The 19,908-nt window shown below is 37.1% G+C and overlaps 1 protein-coding gene across 2 annotated transcripts; it reads left to right on the forward strand.

The window, feature by feature from the left end:
* The first annotated feature begins 1,337 nt into the window (after positions 1-1,337).
* LOC122402212 (guanine nucleotide-binding protein G(o) subunit alpha) lies at positions 1,338-19,712 on the forward strand. 2 transcript variants are annotated; one of them, XM_043404816.1, is made up of 9 exons: positions 1,338-1,916; positions 6,162-6,453; positions 9,668-9,710; positions 10,159-10,300; positions 11,500-11,660; positions 13,403-13,531; positions 15,081-15,210; positions 15,499-15,652; positions 16,106-19,712. In XM_043404816.1, the coding sequence occupies exons 2-9, from the start codon at positions 6,336-6,338 to the stop codon at positions 16,291-16,293; spliced, it is 1,065 nt and encodes a 354-aa protein (XP_043260751.1). In that variant the 5' UTR covers positions 1,338-1,916; positions 6,162-6,335; the 3' UTR covers positions 16,294-19,712. The 2 variants fall into 2 exon arrangements, with proteins under 2 accessions (XP_043260751.1, XP_043260750.1); XM_043404815.1 differs by having other exon boundaries at positions 6,260-6,453.
* The last annotated feature ends 196 nt before the right edge of the window (positions 19,713-19,908 follow it).

The following is a 19,908-nucleotide window of genomic DNA, read 5'->3' on the forward strand; positions in this document are numbered from 1 at the left end:
TCACGCTGTCGTAGTTAATTAATACATTTGAATAATTAATTTTATCGCGGATTTTCTCTTCTTCTAATCGGTTAATCGTGTCCACTGCTAATTTTAAACGAGCTCGCAGATCATGCGATATTCTTCGTTCGTTCTGTAAAAGTGATTCTTTCGAGCAAAGCTCCTCGCATATTAGAAAATGTTTCTTTTCTAATTTGTCCAATTCTTTCTAAAAAATATAATTCCCAAGTTTACTACTAACATATTTCTTTTGCAGAAATTCAGATTTTCTTCATAATATAATATCATAGACGAGGTATACGATCTTACCGTCTGTTCTTGAATTTCATAAATAATATCGCGAAATTTATTCTCGAAGTGAAGAATGTTTGGTGCATTCAATTGAATGTTTTCCATTGTCTGAAACTTGACTCAATCTATTTAAAATTAGAAATTATATCACAGTCTATATATTCGATTTCTCGAAATAAATTAAATTGATGAATAATATATTAATTTTTATATTAATAATACGCATATACTTGGGGTGCCATCTACGGCAAAATGTCCAAGTTTGTCGAAAAATAGTTTGTTTTTTTCGATACCAGATGACACAGCAAAATACGCATGAGTCGTCGTCTGGTGTCGAAGACAACGAACTATTTCTCGACAAACTTGGGCGCGCTGCCGTAGATGGCGATGTAGTCGTTCATCCAACAGTAGATTCCTTCTTTATTATAAAAATAAGTTTTGGATTAAATTTATTAAATTCACCGTTGTGTATATACTCTCAAGTTGATGTGTATTATAAATACGCGTTACAGTGTAGGAAAGTAGAAGTTTTCTGTAGAACTTTTCATGCAGTTACTCGTAACAAGTTGAATGTTGATTTTGAGAGGTACCTTTGACCCCTTTATTTGGCTATACTCTTTGATACGATGGGTTAGATTGATTCATCGTGCAAGAATTCCACTGTGACGAATAGGTTGTCAGTTAATTTATCACGGGTTGTACGCGTGCGGAACGGTAGTCCCCCATGGTTTAATTCGCCATCGGGTTACCTAATCTTGCGTTCCGGATATATTCAATATTTTACGGGGAACGCATATATGAGTTCTTCTCAACCCTCGGCGGGGTACGAATAGTTGAATTTCAAATCCTCGAATTCCGCTCGATCCTTCGGAAGGTTTTCGATTCTCGATTATCGAGGAGGAAATCCCGCGCGTGCGCGTTAGTGAATCTCTCCTCATCGTCCAGTAAAGTTCCAGTGGTGGGGTCAGTTGGCGGATCGATCGACGTCCCGTCGAACCTCGCGGCTGTGAGTGCCGCTGTGCCTCTGGGCGGGGCGAGAGGGCGCTTCAGTCGTGCACCGGAGCCCACCAGGGACGCGTCCAGCTCCTCGAACGCTTCGAGTTGCTCGTTCGCTCGGATCTCTCTCTTTTCTCTCGACCGACCTTTTCATAAACGGTCCGCCAGAGCTGTCGCACAGGTGTTTAGCGGTGAACAAAAGCTCACGGTTATCGTCCGGAAAGAGAGAGAGCTAAACGTGAGCTTAGTGTTTTATTTCTCCCCTCTCCTGTCGATTATTCTTCAACCGTACCTTAGATTTTTTATACACCGCAGCCCCTCGATCGGTTCGTCAACCGACGATCAACCAGTAATCCGATCTACGCGATACCGTTTTCGAATTTTCGCACGCCACGGGTACGCGTTCAGTTTCGTGTCAAACGCAACTCGCCGGTCGTATCGATTCGAGAGGCGATACGGGCGTACGTGCGTACATAGATACACACGCGTAGAGTGAAACAAGTGAAATATACGTGGAAGAGGTGCGTAGAGAAAAAGGTTTCGGGAGTATCTACAGGCGTCTATGTCCGCGCCCGGAGAGACGGAGAGCTACCCTGGCACCTAGCGGACGACGCGGGGTGGCTTCACCAGTGAGTCTCCACTTTTACGCCCTTATTTCTTCCCTTGGCTTCCTGTTCAGTCACTTCTATTCGTATCTTCTCGCCTCTTCGAAAGGGAAGTCTTTCCGTGCAACGAGTCTTAATCTTTAATGGAACTAAATAATTTCGAGAGACCGTAGTGTCCTTCTGACACTCCGATTCCATCACGTCTCTTCGTTTCCATTCTGATAGCAATGTTTCCTATTTTCAATCGTTACACGAAAATCCTTTATTTTCGACAAAATTAGCCTATACTTGTCTAGAATATTTCGATAGACGGGACAAACGTTTCCTTCGAAGGGGTGCTGAGAAGTGCGAATCGATGAATAAAAGGTGTTTCTTTTCAAACGGCTTTGATGAAAGGGGTTGGGATACCTGTAGACTATCGTTGGTAGGAACTACTATTCGAACAGATTTACCATGGGTTATAGGGCACAAAATAATAGAAACATTTTATTAGTTTAATAGATCGATTTATCGACGAGAGATAGTGTCTCTTAACCCTAATCCTAGCAATGTGGCTTCGAGTACATATGTATATCAAGTAACTGTTGATTCTATTAGTAAATTTATATACCAATCACGGTTCCATGTATTGTTAAATAATAAAATATATCCATTATCGAGTTGTAAAATTATCTATAGAAAATTGTTTTAGAGTTAAATTGCATTTTGTGATTTTAGATCGGGTGCCGTGGGAGGCGTGTTAATCGATTTTGGACATTTTCTCGTACGATGCTTTGTTTTCGAGGAAATTCATTATGAAAATTTGTGGAGTACGCATGCGATCGAGAACCTGACTGTCTGTCCATTACTCGTTATTTCCACTTGCGTTAGTGTTCTTAAACAATAATTTTAGTATGGAATTATCTCTTTTTCGTAAATCTTGCCCAACTAGTCGAAGCAAATGTAAATATCCAACGGCAAGTAGAAACAGCGAGTAATAGACGGACACGTTAGACAAGTCGTGTTCAATCGCGCGTGTTCCTGATTTATTTTCAACATGCGTTGTCTCGAAAAGGAAAAAGTTGCGTACAAAAATTTTATACCATATTTTCGATTCATTCTTTTACGTAGAATAATCGCATTGGTGCTTGTAACACCGGTTACCGAACACCCTGTATATTTAACTAACGTTCAAACTCCCGTTTGTTTAGTAGGCGGCCATGTTGTTTTTTGGTTAGATACGTGTGTAACGGCTATTTCGAATTAAAATGGAGTTTTTGGAGATACGTTGCGATACATGTATGCATTTTTTGCACAAGATGAGGCCAATTAAGGTAATCGAACAAGATAAGAGAATATTGAGTATCTGAATTGAGGTTAAAGATGGAATGAATTTCAAAATGTCTTGTCATAACCTACTGTTCAGAGCACCGGTTCTCCGGGTTGATAGTGTATCAAGAGATAATGTTTGTGCGATTTGTTCCAGTATTTTACCTTTGAGTTTGTTTTAGAGCCCCAAGACCATCGTCGGTAAACAATATTTAGTGAATTTTACTCGAAACAGAAAATCCCGGAAAGACGGAATGAAAATATGGAAAAGGAAATGTTGTGTGCGTCGTCGACACGTCAAGTTTATCAAGCACATTGAGCGTATCAGTAATACGTGAGAGCAAAGTAACGATATTAATTACAAATGAGTATTTATCAATTTAGAGTTCGTTTACACGGTCGATAACTTTTTAGCAGAATGAGTAATTTGTTTTGTTGCGTCGTGTCAGAGTTATCGACGAATTTTAAAAAAACTCTGACCGCAAAGATATTCGTGAACGGTTCCGTGAACGTTTACCTCGTCAAGCAGGCAGGATCGCGTTTCTTTTTCCGGAGCGGTGAATTCTTTTCTAAGCGTGTTTCTAAAAAAAACTTGGACTCGCGACGAGCCCTACGTCTCAATATTAAGCGTTTCAAAGCAAATAATTAAGAAGGAACGATTCGCAAGGTAAGCGAAAATCAATTATTTTCCAACGTTGCCCAGAGAAATTTATTAAAGAAGAACGTTGATTATTCTTTTGCAGACAATTGGAACAGTATCACGGAATCGAAATGGTATTAATTTTAACAATCAGAATTGTTTCTCTATTAAAAAGGAGTATTTCACCAAATATTTTCTTTTCTTATTTGTAGATTGAAAAGTAAAAAGACGGTTGTATAAGAAGTACGAAGGTCGCGTCGAAAGCGAGAACCAGGGCTCGTTTTTTTACAAGCAGATATCATTTTTCTTCGAAGCTTTTAAGTACATACTTCTTAATATCAAAAGCTTGCCGCAAGATAGGACGCTCCTTGTCAGTGCCGCGTGAAACATGTTCCCTGATGGGTCAGACATAATCGTGAATAGCTTTATTAATATTCCTCGCGAGCCTGAACCGTTCCACGCGTTTTCATTTCGCTGCTTCGTTAATTACATTGAAAATCGAAAACGCTTTAGCTAGAAATTGTCGAGACGGTGGTCTACAATCACTTGGAAAAGATTACTATACAAATTTGCAACGTTATATAAAGAAATTACCAGAGTATTTATAGACATACATATCTAAAAAAAAAAATCAGAGTATTTATTAGCTTGTGTGGTAAGGGGATCAACCTTAGTCGATTGTTTATTTCCATTAGTTTAGTTGTTTCAAGCGAATCATTGTAGACTGATGTTACAAGTGGATCTGTTAACTCTCTTGTTAAATTTGAAAGCCTCTAACAATGACTAGACCAAGAAGAAGATTCAGTTTTGCCTGGGTTATCTGTGGAATTAGATAGTATTGAATTAGATTTTGAAACGAGAATGTCAAACTTAAGCAAAGCAGGGTCTACACGCACGTAACGTGTAACAGGGTCGCGTTCTCATCGCTTACGTTTGTGTGGACGGGACCTTGTAACTCATTCACGAACACCAGTGTGTCACGATAGAATTCGTAATGCATAATTCTATCAGTTCGTGCAGCGTTCGTGTGTAACCCCATCGCGAACAGAAACATTCGTGTGGGCAAGATCTTGCAATTGCGTGACGAACATCCGGGAGCGTTCGCGACCCAATTTGTCCATATTTCGGGTATTTTCAATTCTCCTGGACTGTTCAAGATGTATCTTAATTCTTAAGAAAGCTAGCAATTAGACATAAATTATCTCACGGTGAGAATTTATTGGCTTTATGACCTCCCACCGCTACGGATTGCGAGGGGTGAATCACCTCTAGTCAGCTACGCAACTACAACCTCTAATCAAGCTGATTAGCTAATTTAAGTTAAGATTATTTCGTGAAAATCGAGCACCGAACGACGACGTCGATTATTATTTTGCTGAATGAGAAAATAATTCCAAGGGTCTAGTTACATTGTGGGAAATAGTAGATATCAATAAATATTTCATGGATTCTGTACAACTATTTACTAGAAATGATTAGGAACAATTCATTTATGTATCTATAGGATAGGGCAGGCCTTTAAGTTACAGCTAATTACTTTGAAAGCGAAACAATTGTCGGTCTTGCATGTTCACACCATCAGTATCTACAAGCTCATTTTCATTTTACTTGAAATAGCTGAAAAAATGTCGCTGTTAACGCGTTGATTGCCACGGTGGTCGCGTCTTGCAATAGTTTACATTGGAAGAACCCTAATACTTGTAAAATTGTAAATAACTTTAATTTGGAATATTGTAAAATACCAAATTCATCGTTGAATTATTGAATACTTTTACTGGCGTGGCAATTAACGTGTTAAATATTGCTAAAGACTACGAGGTATCCAAGTTTGATAAAAAACCGAGATGTTAGTGAAAAACTGTAGGGGAGACCGGGGCTAGAAGTTCCGATTTTGAGAGAACATAAAAAATGACTAGGAAATAATGTAGTTACTTTTTTCTTTTAAGATTATCAGTTCGAATTTATTTATTTTTTTGTGATTAGTCGAAGCGGAACTTCTTACCCCGTCGTGGGGCAAGTTGTTATCGCTCTGGGGTAAGCAAACTTGTTACGGTAACAACTAGCCCCAATTTACATACGTGGCAATGTTTAAAAAATATTTTGTTTATATATTCAAATATTGTAGTAAATGCTATTACAACGTTTCAAACGATATTGACATTAAATATTTACTTAGCTGATACGTGACTACTTACCTCTTGTCTAAAACTACGCAACTCGCTGTCACGAACGCTATTAAAATGTTTAACAGCGTGGCGTGATCAGTTTACGTTTTCAAAAATAATTGAAAGCACAACGCTATCTTTTTTTTCATCTTAAAGATATAACCGTCGGAAGAACTTACCCCCGGTCTCCTCTATGCGATTTGGCGTGGAATACAGTAGTTGGGAAGAAACAATTGAATGTGATCCGAGTATAGTTGTAGAGACAAGAAAGAAGCGCTCAAGGGAATTTAGTTGTTGGTGGTGGCATTTGTGAGGGCAACCTGTGGCAAGATGGGCTGTGCCATGTCGGCGGAAGAGCGGGCCGCCTTGGCCCGTAGCAAGCAAATTGAAAAGAATCTAAAGGAGGATGGCATTCAAGCTGCCAAGGACATCAAGCTACTGCTGCTTGGTGAGTAGCCTCGCACCATTTTACATCCTACGCTAATTCCCGCTTTCGAATCACCATTTCTTTTCCTTCTTTTACTTTCTTACTTTTGTTTAGCCAGAAACGAATCAGTTTTGTCAGAATAAACGCCTGATTCGAGCATGCTTTCTGGGAGAAAGAGTTAAACCTGTGGAAGAGAAGCACGCCCCACGCTTTTAAGGACAATAACTCTGTGGCAGGGAGCGTACAGCAATTTCCTTGATGCTAACAATATGTTTCCTGAAAATGCACCAGGTGTTACACTATTTCCTGAACGGTTCCTATCATTCCTAATCTCTATACGTATTTACAAAGCTACTGCTAATAAGAATTTCTTATATATTTATACAGAACTGCTAACATCCACGTACCTAGCCCAACGCATAGCGAAGGCCTCTACCTGAAAGCCAGATGTTGACCGTTGTCCTATCTTCATTATCCTTACAAAACCGAATCTTGGCACGTACAGAGCTCCTACCTTAAAAAATGCAACCCTCCTGCAAGCTTTCGACAAAGATAAACAGTATGGATCATTGAAGAGTCTTGTGGTCTGAGAGTCTGTGTGATTCGGGAAAGGAATAAAAGAAAGCCACAGGTTAACGATAATAAATCTATTTATATATTACTGGTCGTCGGTGCCCTCTGAAGTAAAATACCACCTTCTCGATGGTCGCGACCATGCCAGAACGCGGCTTGCTTAATTATAAAGGTGTCGGTCGTCTTTGTTTATAATACCGTGACAGACAACCAAACGGCGCGGTGACATTAAGAGTATTCCCTTACATTAGAAAAATGTGCCACCTGCATTAACCCAACCCATGCACCACGTGGAGATTGCAGAATTTCGCTTATATCTATAGTATGTTTTCTGAGAATGTATATTGTATGTTTAGCGTGTGTCTCGTTTTGTTTACCTCGGTTTAAAATTAAGTATTATTGCCCCCCGTGCATTAGAGCGACGCATAAATATACGAGAGCGACGACCAGAGATAAAGGAGGAACGAGAGGGCAAATAATCTCCGCATTGCCAAGCACACAACTTAGAAGTGCATGTTTATAAACAGAATCGAAATAGCTTAGAATACATGTCCCTCTAAACGTATTTGTAGCATGTAATAATTTAAACTCGAGAGTGGTAATGATGTATGGGCTGATAAAGTGCAGAAAGCTTATAGAATAATAATCACAACGGTTCTTAATAACCATCTTGGATGGTGATGTCGGCGGTAACAGACTGACGATGAGCATTAATTTGCTAGTTAATCACCATAATATAGCCGTTGTGTTTATTATTACAGGCAGCGGTTTGTGATCGAGGAGGACATGTTATCATTACTTTATTAGGTAATAGTTATCGTGCGATCTTATAGTTAGTTATAGTTGTGTCATATTGATTCAGCGAACCCAGTAATAATGCAATAGTACATTTCTGAATCGTACATTTGTCTTTAGAAAAAGTATAAGGAGTGTTTGAAGTTAATCCCTTGAGGGATGTTGGTTTTAAATCTCTATCATGAAATTAACATCTAAACATCAGAGTAATTGCTTGAAACATTCATTTTCGATATTCGGGGTGTCCGATTAAAGCGGAGACAAAGAATCCTTGGTTTTCTGGTCGGCATTCAAAGCGAGATTATTCGAGGGAAATCTGGGTCCTGTTTATTGGTGTTTCCAATGACGTCATTCCTTTTGCTTGCGTCTTCTCCGAGTATTTTCATCCCATTTATGCCGCAGGAAACGCAGGCAGGCGATCGTTTTCTCAAAGACCCCTATATCACTCGCTAATTCGAATGTGCGTGAAATATTTACGGGCAACCATCGACATATGTGTTCCGGACGAGCAACAATGATCGAAAAACAAAATAACAATTGTTTCGTTCCGTAGAATCACGCTGTAACATTTATATTTATTTGTATTTATATTTATTGCGTAGTAGTGTAAAGAAAGGAAACTCTCTAAATATAAAACAAAAGTAATGTTACTATGACTAGGTCTGGAGAACATCTCTTAGCTAAAATTGTACAGTATACATATTTTCGAATGGGAATCTTTGAAAACAAATGATCAACTTTAAATATAGAAATATCATATTGCTTCAGCTCAAAATTCAAAATTAAATGATGTTGTATTTTGCACATAGTTTTGATTTTATTTTTATTAGAAAATGGTTGTACATTGCTTTCATGACTTGTACATCGCGTCTTAGACAAATAGGACACCTGTTTTAGGCTGTGCATCTATCAGTCGCGCATTCGACAACAGTAAAAGGGTAGAGAAGAGTGTGTACGAGTGGGATACAGTTAGCAAGCAATCGCAATGAACAGCTCGCGTTTGCGCGGCAAGTGAATACGTTGCCTAATCTCATTCTACATAGTAATTTCCACTGTTCTCCGCACGCTCTGGTCGTAACGTGGATTCGCGCCAACCGCTACGCGACAGGTGGATACGTGGCTTTACAGATTTCTCTAGGACCATCGTCAACGTGTTTCGCGGTTAAAAATGAGAGAGAATTATACATAGAAACGTAGAACTATTTATTAGTATAACGGAAGTCCGTTGTTTCCTAGTGGAATACAAATTATTTGTACGAATCGTGCAATTAATTTGTTAAATGCGTTTACGTAAGCGTTGTTCAGTAACAATTAGATAGAATAGAATTCGACTGTTGTAGAAAAGTAGAACGTAGCTGTAAGTGCGAGCGATTCGAAGCGTGTAGTTCGGGATGAAAGAGCTTTTTAAAAGAGGGGGAGACCCACCATCCATAAGCAGGAAAACAAGTTCCGCTAGCACACTGTGCCACGCGTCATTTCCGGTCCTATGCTTCCACCCTAAGCGCCGCTTTTTTCCGTTTCGAGTGCATCTATTTGTTTTCGTTGCGTTTAAAAATTATGCAAATAATTTTCAGTCTCCTCTGTTATTTAATTATTTTTCCGTCAGCTGAGATACGTTCGTTTCTTTAAATTTTATCGTGATTTCCGATGCTAGTACTTTTAGTTTATTCACGTGTAGCAAGTGTGAGATTGTACGTGGTTGTTGGTTTCCTATTTTGTGGTATTCACATATCCCGTTGAGTTAATTATGGTTACATATTGTCTTATCGATCAGCGTTCACTTTTGATTGAAAATGACTAGCCAGTTATCCGAGATTTCCTATATTGTTTATGGTTGTTATAAATAGGAAATATTTTTATGTTTCAGGCGCTGGCGAGTCTGGAAAAAGTACTATCGTAAAACAAATGAAGTAAGTAGTTCTAAATACTATTTTAGTTAAAAAAGTTATTTAAGATATTTAAAATTTATCCTCGACAACTTCACCACTATATTAGATAAATGTTTAATGTATATTTTTTGAAAATTATCTTACGTATTGCTAAAAATAGAACTGGAAACACCATTGGCTGTTAACTTTATTATGGGTAGATTGAGTCGGTCGTTCACCTCGAAAAATCAATATTTTCTATGCTGAAAGAACAGTTGCGGCAAAACGTGTTTCAAATCTTGTTTCCTCGTCAATGGAGCCATTTTTATGGCGTCCCTTGAACAAAATCACGTGTATTCTGACGGTATTTTACACCGACGAATCATCTCTGTCGTACAGTTTGGTCACTAAACTTATAACGCTTAATGTAATTCGTTGTTAGCTATAAATTTTACGAGAGCTGACGAGTATTTGTTATTTATTTTTGCAGAATTATCCATGAAAGTGGATTTACACCCGAAGACTTCAAGCAGTACAGGCCGGTTGTGTACAGCAACACGATACAATCTCTAGTTGCTATTCTCAAATCGATGCCGACATTAGGCATCAGCTTTACGACTAATGAACGAGAGGTAAATTCAACTTATTTTTGCCAACAAGTTATGTTGGGCTTCTGGGGGGAAAATTATACAATAATGCGTCGTTATTAAACATTTCTACTCATTTTATACTTGAAAAATTGTCTTGAAGTAGCGAGTGGGGCCCATGCATGCTTTTGATTTGATTTCAATTTCGTGGAAACTCTGATCACAACATACCATCGCAAGAGCAATGACCCTATCTAGACGGGCGCATTTCCGGCCATCCGAAAGGGTCAAAGTATCAAGTAGGGAGAAATGTACATAACAGATTTAACAGATTCCTCTGCAATTCCAGCTTTGAGAATTGTTTCCAAATAAAATTTGAATCCACCACCAGTCTTCGTGCTTCGCGTTTTATCGAAGCAACTTGTAGATGATGATTTTTTTATGAACGGCGGGATTGGTTCCGAGGAAGATAAATCTTAGTTTGATCACACGCAAGTACCTTCTCAAATGCAAACGAGTGTTTTCAAGTGGTCTTAAAATTAATTTCTCTCGGCTTTAAAGTGTTTCAGCGACGACGATGAAAATTGTGTAGCGAGGGCTGGAAGAACCTCTGAAAATCGCGGTGTAGATTGTAGGCTAAGGGGCTATAGAGAAGCAAGTCAAAAATTATCGATGGGCTGTGCACTTGAACGATCGATGCGCATCTCGAGGCAGTTCTGAAGCACCCTCTTCGGCATATTTACCGATCGTGCAGCATCGCGGCTGCGTCGTTTACCTTAGAGCGAATAACGAGCCGCCGCCTTAAAAACAACAAGCATGAAGGGCTGCCTCGAGTACCGATTGATCCGACTTTTCAAACCAGCGGTTCTCAATCCGATCCCTCCACATACTAATTTATACTCTCTTCGTTAGAAATATTCATCGTGCTCGTCTCTCTGGCCACCAGTGTCTAATTAAGAGCATCCAAAGTGGTCGCAGACGCTTCAGATATAATTCAAACCCAGACAGTCTTGGAAGTCTCGGTTCTTCTTAAAATTTTAATGAGATCCTCTCGTTTCTGATACTTTTAACTTCAGTCCTTAAACTGGTGATACTATTCACAGCGTCTGATACGTTAAAAGATTTCGAAAAACTATAGCATTCACTTTGATGTAATGACTAAAGAATAAATCACTTGTTAATATGATTGGAAATAGAACCAGGGACTTTTCAGGCCAATAATAAGTTGAAAAATTGTTTTCTAGACGGACGCGAAAATGGTATTTGACGTAATCCAAAGAATGGAGGACACAGAGCCCTTCAGCGAGGAGCTCCTAGCTGCGATGAAGAGGCTTTGGGCAGACAACGGGGTCCAGGAATGCTTCGGCAGGAGCAACGAGTATCAACTCAACGATTCGGCGAAATAGTAAGCAGAACGATTAATACTGTCTTATATTAGTCGCGATGTACATGGAGGATATTTTGCATGCAGATAGCCCGACGCTACTTGGCTTTCTAAAGGTCTTTTATAGCTGTATCGATGGCGAAATAAGTCATTGACAATGGCATAGTTTAGGGAACGTAAGGGTTTTGCAAACGTATTGCTAAAGGACGAGGACTTTGTTCCTAAAGGATCACGGAGCGAGGGTGGTAAGAGAATTTTTTGTTACATTGGCAAAAATCAAATGTTTAAATAAAGCATAAGCATAGAATATACATAATTAATTTTATTCGTTGTCTATAGTCGTGTCAAAGAAGAAGCTTGGCAAGGAGAGTTCCATGAACGAGAACCAACCCCGCCTCCCTCGCTCTCTGCCTTGTTCCTACTGCCCCAGATATCTCGAGCGTAGTATTAGAAACACTGTACGATTTCCATTTCCTTCAGAAATGTGAAAAGATTTGTAATTACACGACGAGATCAAACTGTAATTTCAAATAATCGTACAGGGTCCTAAAATTAATAACTTGTACCGGTGGTGAGTACAAGGAATAAAGTGCAACCAGCAGCACAATTGGTACGCCATCTTGGACCAAAAAGATCCTATAGGCTACAGGTCTGTTCCCATCTGTTACTGGGATAAGCGTTGTTCAGTCTCGACGCCTAAATGTGGCATTATACTCTAGCTATGAAGACGTAGACTATATGTACTATTCAGCCTATATCGATATTTTAATTAGTGTACTTGAATAGATAGAAGGAATTGAATAATTCCTAAATATTTGATCGTTCTCAAGTATGCAGAGATCTAAGTTAGCAAAGTACCGTCGGATTTCTTTATATTGAATTGATTTCGGTGGAATATAGGAATCGTAGATAAAAGAAACATAAAAAATATGCATTTCTGAGGATTTGAACGTTATCTTCTTTTCAGTTTGTCCTTCTCTCTTATTTAGATTCAGCAGCATATTGATCGACGATGACGTCACGCCACGCCCGTGTCACGTGGCCTAAAATGGCCGCCGACACCATCCCCTCTTTTTCTCCCTCTGTTGGTACTTACATGCTCGCTCGTTTTCAATCTTACCTTACCCCCGACTGTTTCGTATTTCACTCTGTTACTCCTTTACGCGAGGAAGAGGAAGAAAATAGAATGATAGGAGAATGAGAGGGCTAGGAAGAGGGGAGAAGACAATGGAAAGAAAACTCCACTTCTGTTGAGAAATTCGTAATAATTGGTCACTTAATAATCACCAAAAGAGTTGGGAATTAAAGCAGGACTTAAAAGAGAAGGGGGTAGTAAGGGCGAAACCCAAATTAAGTGCAGAGTAAATATTAATAAAAAAATTACTTATGCACATATTTCGACGACCATTGTTATTATGAAAACAAAGCAGTTTTCTTTCCATTTTATATATGTAAATATTTACATCTGAACGCTTATAGGATATCTCGCCACTTTCCCGCTCGTGTGCACGCTTCTGTCCGCGTGGAAGGGATGTTAACGTACTATCATTTCAGAAAATTTTCCTCTCTTACTACCCCATCTGCGGCGACATAACGCGTCTCCATTATACAATGAATAACTTATGAAAAAGAATTTTTTTCATCCTATGGATACCAATGATTTGTTCGTACAAAATATATAAACAGGATATTTAATACCAATTAAGATTTCTAGAACTATTAGGACATATGACTAATATGTTGCAATTTGTTTGATATTCCAGTTTCCTGGACGACCTAAACCGATTAGGAGCAAGGGATTATCAGCCTACAGAGCAAGATATTTTAAGGACTCGTGTTAAAACCACGGGTATAGTTGAAGTCCACTTTAGCTTCAAGAATCTTAATTTCAAGTAAGTCGTTGCGCTATCAATTTATTTATAAATAATATTTATATCACTAAGCTGAAACTAAAATTATTAATAAAATCGTCGATATACATATAGGGTCATATAGGGTGTCCCATTTAAATCAACTCGGTCGAATATTTTCGAATCTATAGATGGTATTAAATAACGTTACAGACAAAAGATTATTTATTTCGATAAATGAATAATGCTCATGAAATAAGGCAACATATGGACATGTATTTATTCATTGTTGACTTCATTTGTAATGAACAAGTTACAGGTTTATTACAGAAACGAGTAGAATCGTTGTTTATGACAACTTGTTTCTACCTGTTGCTTGGAGTAAAATTCAAATGCAGATGTAATTTTATCAGTGTACACTGATACGAAAGAATGTTATCGTTTTTGGAATATTAGGGTAATTCTAACAAAGGAGAAACTGTTCTCCATTCCATAATCGAACTGTTTTCTTTATCTTTTACATTTACGATAATATAATAACAGTTTAAATTGTTCGTGTTAACATCCTGAATGGTGTAGATACCGTTAAAGCGATGTATTTCATATTCAACCACATCGTGAAAAGCGATTGCAAAAATTTATAAACCGTCGTAATAAATTTAATAAAAAAGAAGCGAGCTTTAAGGGTTTAATTTGTTTTATTATAGCTTGGAGTATTTACAATCAATTCTGCTACGAGAATTGTAAGTAAAGCGTATAGGTTTGTCAATCGTTAATAGATTGGTGCAGGAAAACTTTTCAAAATTTTTTACACGATCATATAAACCTAAAAACACATACAACCTTTGTTTAAACGTTTTTTTTTTCAATATCCCTCACCGTTCTCGAGATATTCGACGAGAAAGATAATTTTGCATTTTCTTTAAGGGTTGATTTCACCCCCTAAAAGTGAATTATGGCACGAACGGATTCCCAAACTTCCCTTGTAAGTATTTTTTTATACTCTGTATCATATCTTTATATTTTCTATTAATTTTTGTAACTAAACATTCTCGACGCATACGTTTTACTTTTTATTTTCATTTGCTCGGCTCGAATATTAATTTTTTTAAACTGTAAGGAGGTTGGTTCGATCGACAGTGGTTCTAAGGGCAGATTATATTTTTTTTTTATTAGTTACGTTGACGTTTACAGACAGGTCTCGATTATTTTTTGTTTTACAATATATTTTAGCTATTCTCTCTTATCGAATCCAGGAAACTGTTCTTTTCCGTAACCCCTGTCCCCCCCTGTGCTGCTATGGGTTTATTCCAATAAACCTGCCATATTAGAAAAAAAAAACTGCGTTTGTACATTTGGAAACAGGTGTCTGAGGGGTAAAATCCACCCTTAAATGTAAATATTAATCTCGTACTAATCGTATGAAATTGATGCAATCGATAATCAACGATCAATAATACTATTGCGCATATTATTGTGCTGAAATGACTTGTGTAACACTTTATTTGGTACACCCTATATATTTGTAAATGTTTTTAAATAAAGTTTAAAACATAATCGTATCATTGTGCTTTTGAAATTTATGCGACAGATTGTTCGATGTGGGTGGCCAAAGAAGCGAACGTAAGAAGTGGATACACTGCTTCGAAGACGTTACCGCGATCATATTTTGCGTTGCGATGTCCGAATATGATCAAGTCCTGCATGAAGATGAAACGACGGTAAGCGATTCTCCGTTCCTTCGCATTATTATCTTTTTATCCTAGCGACCTACTAAACTAACATTATGATCCCTAATGCACTTGGGAAGATACGTGATCCGTCACGGTGCACGAATTCGTAACAATAAAGAAACTCAAGAACCCAGAAACCAAAGCTTTTCACACCATACTGCACACTTGAACGCGAGGAAGAAAGATAGTTCCGATAGTCTCCAATTGTCCTCCCTAGAATGATTTATTCTTTATTTGATTTTTTGTTTAGTTATATAATTATATCTCTTTTCACAGAATCGAATGCAGGAGAGTTTGAAGCTGTTCGACTCAATTTGCAATAACAAATGGTTCACTGACACCTCGATTATTCTCTTCTTGAACAAGAAGGATCTCTTCGAGGAGAAAATTCGCAAGTCACCGCTCACGATTTGCTTCCCTGAGTATGCCGGTAAGATTCTATTTTCATTACGATCTACCGTTTTATCGAATCACAGCTCAGTGATAAATGTAAGAACTGTGAAAGAGAGTTGCAAATTCCTTTGGATAGATTTTTTAGGGATGCTGGCTAACTCCTCGGTAAGGCTAATTCGATAAACCTTGTCTTTAGGAGGTTTAATAAATCTCTTGAATAGGAAGCGGTAAGAGAAGAAGATAGGTATAGCAGAAGAAAGATAGAATATTGATATTACGCTTATTTTGAAAGTACATGTGTAAAGCGCACCTAACTACTCGTTGATAATGTTACCACTGATAAAATTACCTCCTCTTGGTCGATGAAGTAAATTTTCAAGAGAGAACAAAGAAAGGAAAGAAAATAGAATAACTCGAAGAGAAGGGATAACTCGTTGATTAAAACGTGTAGAAAATTAGGGATAACGAAGGTGTTTATTGTGTATGACAGGGGCGCAAGAGTTCGCAGGGGCCGCGGGGTACATCCAGACGCAATTCGAGGCGAAGAACAAGTCAACCACTAAAGAGATCTACTGCCACATGACTTGCGCCACTGATACAAACAACATTCAGTTCGTGTTCGACGCAGTCACAGATGTCATTATCGCCACTAATCTCCGTGGTTGCGGTCTCTATTAGGATAAATATTCTCGTCGCGGAACCGATCGACCGACACACACTCACAATCACACATAAACACGACAGACATGTTGCGAGAACGAGGGACATCGTGAGAATGAGGGAACACGTGAGAATGAGAGAGTGAGAGACTGACAGCTGGAATGAAAGAGGGTGATAGAAGGTGAGAGAAAGAGAGGGACACTTAAGTACCACCGCTACTACTACCGACCACCTGCGGATACCTTCTCAACTTTGTTTTCTTTAACAAGAACCCTTTCGTCCTATCCCTTTGGACGTTGTCTTTTCTTGCGGTAAACGAACAGCTAGAATTTAGAGGAGAGAGACCCCACTAACTAACCGACTCTGCAAATGGGGATTCAGCATTTAAAGCCAATGCAATGATTACGTTCTCGAGCTAAAAAGAACTGAATCTCTGTGCTTAAGTATCTTTAAGTTATGTAAGTTACTATTACGCCATATTTGGAGTTTCATTGAATTTCGATCAGTCCGCTTTTCCACCAAGTTAACTTCCTAGTAAGAACAAACTTCGATAATCGTATTAATTCTGGAAGTTACGAACAATACATTAACTTTCTACTAATCCATCCGAATACCGGCCTGTTGATCAGTTACCTCAGTTTCTAGGAACTAGAACTTACATAAATTAGAGATACTTGAACGTTCGTTGCAAACAGTTCAATCTAATCGGTTTTAATAGCTCATCGAGACGAATTAATTGCTTGTTCAAAGCAATGTAACTTGTCCGATCAACGAAGAGTGAAAAGATTACACGCAAGTCGAAGACAACAGTTCGATCCTCGAAGATTTGGCGTTTAAATGAAAAATTGTAACGAGACTCACTGATGATCGATTCAGATTTTTAGCACAAAGACCAATCATAAAGCACACTTGGATCTCAACATTTTCTAATCTAATTTTATTGCGAGTTAGCAAGCGAGTCGTCAACGTGTAAAATACGTAGTTCCTAATTTTCTTTGCTTTAATTTTCATTTAAATATCAATTCTCCTCATTTTCATTAAGCGATTCCTTTCAGTGATTTTATCTTTGCAACAAAACCGATCTAAAAGCAATGAAATATACGTGTTATAAATATAAAATTTTAATAATAGAATTATTGTTGATCGCATATTTTGCCAGAAAGCAAATATGGTTTTGTCATGAAATTATTATTATTTATTCTACGACGATTATGAGTATCGAATTTTATCAATTTTCTACCTGGAAGTGTCTCTGAACGTTTTTTGTCGTACAAAATACGATTATTTCCCCCCTCGTACATTGTACAACTATTATTCAACGTCTTAGCTTTACTTAAACGAGTACGTTTATTGTTTATTGTCGGTCGCATAAGTCGCGCACAAGTAATCGACGAGAAAATACGTGCTTTGCAATTTTTTAAATGTCGTTTAAACACGTCGGTTGTTTTTTTAAACAATGACGCGGTAATGTTAAGTTCTCGATCAGTTGCTTTGAATCGGAAGACTGAATCAGAAAAATAAAAGATCGCACGATCAATGTCGGAACACTAAGGACCACCCAGAATGCTCAATGCTTTGCCAATGTAAACGTTTTAAAATTGTGTCGATCGAAAGATTAAAAGGCTGAGTACATGAAACAATTTAAATGAATTGTAACACTCGAACGCACAAAAATTCAAAACTCATGATATATAAAAGGAAGTTTAAAATTAAGCCGATTGCAAAATTCACAATTAAAATTGCACAATTTTAGTTTATCGATGTTTTCGATTAATCTTCGGGATTCTGAAAATTTTAATAATTTAACTCGAAGAATATTAAAGCTGAAAAAATCGATGATAGATATTGTTTCATGTCGATCGAAAGATTTACGTGTACTTGTACATTTTGATACTTTTTAAACTGACTTAAAAGTCTATTTGTTTCATCGATACGCACATTTACACAAATTTACAAACATTTCCGCACAGTTGCACACGCACACGCATATACATATTTTTGGATCGAAACAGAAATAATCTTCGCGTCGTTAAAAGGACGAAAAAAACTGATTCCACCGAGTAAACTAGAAAACAGTTGTGAAACTTCCATTGTTGGAACAAGTTTCTCTTACAGATTGTTAAATTTATGTTCTTAACAATATTTTGGAAGTTTGCGAACATAATTTTGTTTACTATACGTTAAAAAATAGTGATTTACAACTACGAATGAAACATTCCACGTACAAATGCAGTTCTCTTCCATTCTTTTTTAAATGAAATATTTAATTAATGAAAATTGCAGCTGCAAATTTATCTCAAGAATTTTCTAACAAATTATTTGATCTAGCGATTTGTTTATTAACTTTGACATCGTAGCGGAGATTAAGAAATATATTTTATGACGCTTTTTGTTGGGATTTTAACTACAGAAACTGTAGTATTTTTTTTTAAATTTGAATGCTCCTGTCTAAAAGTGTTTCAATGCATTTATATATAAATTAATAATACTTGCATAAATTTTCAAACGATCAGTTTAGAAGAAATGTTGCAGTTGCAACTCCACGTTATTATATTATAATTTAACTAATAACCGAGGAGAGTGTTTAACCAAAAACAACCAAAGAACCGAGTAGAACAATAATTATGACGTAACAAATTAAGTAATCTCGAAATTGATAATAGTCTGAATCACGTGTAAAGAAAAGGGCAAGAGTGTAGCTATTACTTTTCTTTCGACCACGAGTACCAAAAAAGAAAACATTTTTTTCATTCAGGCTTCGACGTTTTGTTTCTGTTTTTACGCTGATTTTAAGAATTATTTTTATATCGTTAGTTGGATCTAGGGATACAAAAATAGTATTAGTGTCACCGCTGTTGCCATATTACTATAAAATTCATACACGCATAAACACACCCTAATTTTAGGAGTTATGGATTAATTAATGAATTAATTAAGTATTTCTATATGTAGTAGCTATAATTATGTATAAATAAGTACATACATAGAATTTCTAGTCAAGTTAGGAAAAAGTACTAACTCGTGCAAACACGATCGAGGTAAAGATTAGTTTAACATTGAACAAGAAAGAAATCTTATTTGAATATTAATTGAATTCGATCTGGTCGTTAATTGAAATATACCAAATAAATTGCACTTATGTAGTCGATGGTAAATAAAAGAAAAGAAAATGTTTTTCTAAGTTAAAAAATATATTTTAATGGAAAATGATTGTTTCGTTTAACGCGTTTAATCTAAACAGAAAATTCTAGGATATGGTATATTTACTTATTAATCGAAGATGTTTAATTAATTTTGTTGGAAATTCAAATCCGAACAAAACCATTGAAACATTGTGACAGCGTAGAATAAAGAAAATTTTTTTAATTATTTGCGAAATTAGGAAAGAACTGTTAAAATATTTAAAACGAACCTATAGTCCGGCTGACGAATAAACCGAGTTGTTCCGAACGCTTGTAGCGAAGTATTTCAAACACTTTACGATTTTCGTTAATAATATTCATTATTATTGTAACTACTATTATTGTTATTATTACAACTTACTAATATTTTATACATTGTATACATTATCTACATATCTATCTATCTATCTATCTATTTATATATCATTGATTAATGATAACATAAATCCGA

Source organism: Colletes gigas, unplaced genomic scaffold (assembly GCF_013123115.1).
Source record: "Colletes gigas isolate AHSC1104 unplaced genomic scaffold, ASM1312311v1 Colletes_gigas_Sc00034, whole genome shotgun sequence".
Classification (NCBI taxonomy): domain Eukaryota; kingdom Metazoa; phylum Arthropoda; class Insecta; order Hymenoptera; family Colletidae; genus Colletes; species Colletes gigas.

Coding starts and splice junctions, on each gene's coding strand:
- LOC122402212 (XM_043404816.1), top strand. CDS start 6,336: ATGGGCTGTGCCATGTCGGCGGAAGAGCGGGCCGCCTTGGCCCGTAGC. Junction 9,711..10,158: donor ACTATCGTAAAACAAATGAA/GTAAGTAGTTCT, acceptor TTATTTTTGCAG/AATTATCCATGAAAGTGGAT. Junction 15,653..16,105: donor TTGCTTCCCTGAGTATGCCG/GTAAGATTCTAT, acceptor TGTGTATGACAG/GGGCGCAAGAGTTCGCAGGG.